General features: G+C 49.8%; 1 protein-coding gene across 1 annotated transcript in view; it reads right to left on the bottom strand.

Moving 5' to 3' along the window:
• Nucleotides 1-1,829: 1,829 nt before the first annotated feature.
• Nucleotides 1,830-5,423, bottom strand: part of LOC130108063 (solute carrier family 17 member 9-like) — an 18,453-nt gene continuing 14,859 nt past the window's right edge. The window contains exons 11-13 of the mRNA XM_056274904.1: nucleotides 3,666-3,721; nucleotides 2,435-2,464; nucleotides 1,830-2,002 (exon numbers count right to left, since the gene is read on the bottom strand). Of these exons, the coding sequence (XP_056130879.1) occupies nucleotides 1,830-2,002; nucleotides 2,435-2,464; nucleotides 3,666-3,721 (259 nt within the window). The remainder of the gene's footprint in view (nucleotides 2,003-2,434; nucleotides 2,465-3,665; nucleotides 3,722-5,423) is intronic.

Consider the following 5,423-nt stretch of genomic DNA (forward strand, 5'->3'; position numbering starts at 1 on the left):
GGCTGAAGATAGATTACAACACTGCCATCTAGCGGTCGTGGGGTTACACGCACAACACAACATGTTTTGTCACAAACCTTTACATGTAAACAATTAAAAATCGATACAGTGGTTTTGAGAATCGATACAGTATCACAAAAGATGAATATCGCCATACTCGAGTGTATCGATATTTTCTTACACCCATAGTGTACCGCGAGTCAACTACGACTCTAACCCTGTGTCTGATAGACAGGGGAGGCGGACCCTCACCAGGGAGGGACGCCACACTGCACACCACCAAACTCCGACCAGCCACTGCAGTCACTTCCCAACAACCAGCAATGAAGTAAAAGTAAACTCCTCTTACCTTACCATGTAGAAAGTGAAAGCAGTAGAAAAACAGCGAATTATGCCAACAAATACACTCCAGCTCATTCAACACCCTCACTCACACTGTCACACCCAACCTCCCAGCATGCAGTGCAGAGAAAGCGAGAGAGAGAGAGAATGTAGATATAACAAACTTGTGACATGCAGTGGTGGCTGGCCAGTACAGGGCGCTGGGGCGCCGCCCCCTTCAGACATCAAGAGATGAAAATCTACTTAAACATTAAATATAATTTTGTTGTATAATTCAAATAATGATGAAATAGAAGTGTTGTCAGTCTGTGAGCGCCTGTCAGCAGCATTAAATATTGGTTCAAATGGTATTTGGTTGATTCCTGTCTGAATACATGTACTTCCTGGGTGAGGGGCGCCGGCCAAACGATACCTTATGTAAGCCCTCAAACTTGTGGCGAGCAGGTGACCCGAGGCTGCCGTCTGATTGGTTTCTTCAGATTTTCCAGGGGGCGCAGTTCTGTGCGCCCCATCCACTCCCACTTTTATTGGCAGCGAATTGGTATGGTTTTAATGGTTTTTGATCTCATGTGATTGGTCAATTCTCGTGGCTGTCAATCATGTTCACACCCACCACGATGCCTCGTCTCACCTGTCAATCATCCACCATCTACGAACCCTGATAAAATCTATAGGCTGCATTGTCCTGCTTAATAACTCTGTGACTGTGTGGACATGAAAGCAGCTGTCAGGTGTGCTGCGCCAAGGTAAATTGTGCCCCCACCCCCCCAGATTTTTAGCACCAGCTGCCACTGTAGGTAAGTCAACCTGACATACATTTTGGTTAAAGTCATGCATATATATTTTTTCATGAGATTACAATTCAAACGTTCCAACAGTAAAAAAAAAAACCCCGTAAGAAGTCCAGTCCCAGAGGACGGCCAGGGGGGGGCAGACACGTGCTAGGAGACTGAACGGTGAGGTCAGGGTTGATTTAACCGTGTTCCTCCGTGTGTGTAACGTTCCCCCCGGAAACTGGCTGGTGGGGGCAAAACACAAGACTCACAGACGGGAAGGTTGCAGTAACACTCAGGCTAAAGGTCAAAGGTCACACGGGGGTCAGTGCACCGGGGGAATCAGTCCCACGGGCCACCGGATAGACAAGGGGCATGAAGACAAACCAGGTTCAAAACTCAAGTTCTGGTCACTGAGGGTTTCAGTCCAACCAGGCGACCAGATCTGGCGAGGGGCGGCAACAGAAACGAGGTCCAGGGAACAGGCCGAAGACATCAAACACGGGCAGACTTGGCAGAATCGAGACTTATTGGTACGCTGGGTAGCTTGGCTGAAGACACAAGAACAATCTGGCAGGGGAACAGGGAAAGCAGGGGGGACAGGTGTGGGCTACACGGGGTTGTCTGATGATGAAACCTGGGGCAGGAAGTGAGACGACAAGACAGGTGAGCACTTCAAAGTAAAACAGGAGGGACAGCAGACAATGGCTGAGGTCACGGCGAGCTGACTGAACCGGGAGACATCGGGACAATGTCTACACGATGGGCATCTCCAAAGACAAGGAAGAATCCGAGGCCCGTGAAATTCACTACTGTGATGAGCGAGAACACAGCTGTCCACAAGGTGACCTCGATCAGGTAGCCGGAGAACGAGACCAGCAGCAGGCCTGCGAGGCAAACACACACAAACCACATCAGCCTCTAAATAGTCACTGGCCAAAACAACTCTAAACATAGTCATTAAACACACACACACACATTCATACCTAGGGACAATTTTATTATGGCCGATTCACCTGACCTACGTGTCTTTGGACTGTGGGAGGAAACCCACACAGACACGGGGAGAACATGCAAACTCCACACAGAAGACGACCCGGGACGACCCCCAAGGTTGGACGACCCCGGGGCTCGAACCCAGGACCTTCTTGCTGTGAGGTGACCGCGCTAACCACTGCGCCACCGTGTCGCCGCTGCAAATGTAATCAGACATCATCTCGCGCTGGCTGCTCTGTTCACTCTTCTTCTTCTGTGCCTCAGAGTTCACGGCTGCAGGTCATACGCTTTGCTGCAAATCCACAGGCGCCTCGGACACTTACCCATGAAAGCACCACACATATTCATGAAACCTATAGCAGAGAGAGAGAGAGGCAGAGAGCGAGAGAGGGAGAGAAAGAGTTTTTAAAATTTTAAAACAAGTCTTTATTCAACAGAAAAAAATGATCAAAAAACGGACTCTTTCTACACGTATAAACAATATTTGAACCCAGGTTCTGGGTTCAAATATTGTTTATACGTAAGAAGCGAGAGAAAGAAAGAAAAAGAGAAAGAGAGCGAATGAGAGAGAGGAAGCGAGAGAGCGAGAGAGAGTGAGACAAGGAGAGCAAGAGACAGCGAGAGCAAGAGACAGCGAGAGACAGAGAGAGCAAGAGACAGCGAGAGAGAGAGAGCGACAGCGAGAGCGCGAGAGACAGACAGAGAGAGAGAGCGACAGCGAGAGTGAGAGACACAGAGAGAGAGAGCGAGAGCGCGAGAGACAGACAGAGAGAGAGAGCGACAGCGAGAGTGAGAGACACAGAGAGAGCGAGAGACAGACAGAGAGAGAGAGAGAGAGCGAGAGCGAGAGACAGACAGAGAGAGAGAGCGACAGCGAGAACAAGAGACACAGAGAGAGCGAGAGACAGACAGAGAGAGAGAGAGAGAGCGACAGCGAGAACAAGAGACACAAAGAGAGCGAGAGACAGACAGAGCAAGACAGACAGAGAGAGAGAGACAGCGAGAACAAGAGACACAGAGAGAGCGAGAGACAGACAGAGAGAGAGAGAGACAGACAGAGCGAGACAGACAGAGAGAGAGAGAGAGAGAGAACAAGAGACACAGAGAGAGCGAGAGACAGACAGAGAGAGAGAGAGCGACAGTGAGAGCAAGAGACACAGAGAGAGCAAGAGACACAGAGAGAGCAAGAGACACAGAGAGAGCAAGAGACACAGAGAGAGCGAGAGACAGACAGAGCGAGACAGACAGAGAGAGAGAGAGAGAGAGAACAAGAGACACAGAGAGAGCGAGAGACAGACAGAGAGAGAGAGAGCGACAGTGAGAGCAAGAGACACAGAGAGAGCAAGAGACAGACAGAGAGAGAGCGACAGCGAGAGCAAGAGACAGACAGCGAGAGACAGAGAGCGAGAGAGAGCGAGAGAGAGCGAGAGAGAGAGAGGGGGGGGGGGGGGGCAAAATATCCTTCAACAGCAGCATCTGAGTGGGACAGTAAAGCTCGATGTGACAGCACAGCTGAGTAAAGCTGAACTGAACTCAGACTGGTTGCAGACTCACCAAAAAGAGCCCCGGCACATGATGGAGCCAGGTCTTGTACGTTCAAAGACACACCGCTGAAACACACACACACACACAGAGGACATATGGATCTACTATGACACACGGAGCGAGGACACAGATTTTCAACACCGTACGGAGGTGTAAGGGGGACGGCCATGTTGGCTGAGGTCATTTCATTAATAAAGTGCTCCCTTCCTGCTGGCCAAGCTGTGGATCTACCAACCTCAGCAAGAGTGTGGTTACCAACGGTGAACCATTTACCATCCAGCCCAAACGGACCTACTGAGATATCACACAGGATGTGCACTGTAGTGAACAGAACTGATCATCCATCCATCCATCCATCCAAATTGCTTATCCTGCTCTCAGGGTCGCGGGGATGCTGGAGCCTATCCCAGCAGCCATTGGGTGGCAGGTGGGGAGACACCCTGGACAGGCCGCCAGTCCCATCACAGGACCAACACACACACACACACATCCCTAGGGACAATTCAGTACAGCCGATTCACCTGACCTACATGTCTTTGGACTGTGGGAGGAAACCGGAGGAAACCCACACAGACACGGGGAGAACATGCAGACTCCACACAGAGGACGACCCCCAAGGGTGGACAACCCCGGGGCTCAAACCAAGGACCTTCTTGCTATGAGGTAACCATGCTAACCACGGCGCCACCGTGCCGCAGACTGAGGTTAAACATGGTCCCAGCAGTACAGACTGAAGTTAAATATGGTCCCAGCAGTACAGACTGATGTTTAACATGGTCCCAGCAGTACAGACTGAAGTTAAACATGGTCCCAGCAGTAAAGACTGAAGTTAAACATGGTCCCAGCAGTACAGACTGAAGTTAAACATGGTCCCAGCAGTACAGACTGAAGTTAAACATGGTCCCAGCAGTACAGACTGAAGTTAAACATGGTCCCAGCAGTACAGACTGAAGTTAAACATGGTCCCAGCAGTACAGACTGAAGTTAAACATGGTCCCAGCAGTAAAGACTGAAGTTAAACATGGTCCCAGCAGTACAGACTGAAGTTAAACATGGTCCCAGCAGTACAGACTGAAGTTAAACATGGTCCCGGCAGTACAGACTGAGGTTAAACATGGTCCCAGCAGTACAGACTGAAGTTAAACATGGTCCCGGCAGTACAGACTGAAGTTAAACATGGTCCCAGCAGTACAGACTGATGTTTAACATGGTCCCGGCAGTACAGACTGAAGTTAAACATGGTCCCAGCAGTACAGACTGATGTTTAACATGGTCCCAGCAGTACAGACTGAAGTTAAATATGGTCCCAGCAGTACAGACTGAAGTTAAACATGGTCCCGGCAGTACAGACTGAAGTTAAACATGGTCCCAGCAGTACAGACTGAAGTTAAACATGGTCCCAGCAGTACAGACTGAAGTTAAACATGGTCCCGGCAGTACAGACTGAAGTTAAACATGGTCCCGGCAGTACAGACTGAAGTTAAACATGGTCCCGGCAGTACAGACTGAAGTTAGACATGGTCCCGGCAGTACAGACTGAAGTTAAACATGGTCCCGGCAGTACAGACTGATGTTTAACATGGTCCCGGCAGTACAGACTGATGTTTAACATGGTCCCAGCAGTACAGACTGAAGTTAAACATGGTCCCAGCAGTACAGACTGAGGTTAAACATGGTCCCAGCAGTACAGACTGAAGTTAAACATGGTCCCGGCAGTACAGACTGAAGTTAGACATGGTCCCGGCAGTACAGACTGAAGTTAAACAT

The sequence above is a fragment of the Lampris incognitus genome, chromosome 2, assembly GCF_029633865.1.
Source record: "Lampris incognitus isolate fLamInc1 chromosome 2, fLamInc1.hap2, whole genome shotgun sequence".
Lineage (NCBI taxonomy): Eukaryota > Metazoa > Chordata > Actinopteri > Lampriformes > Lampridae > Lampris > Lampris incognitus.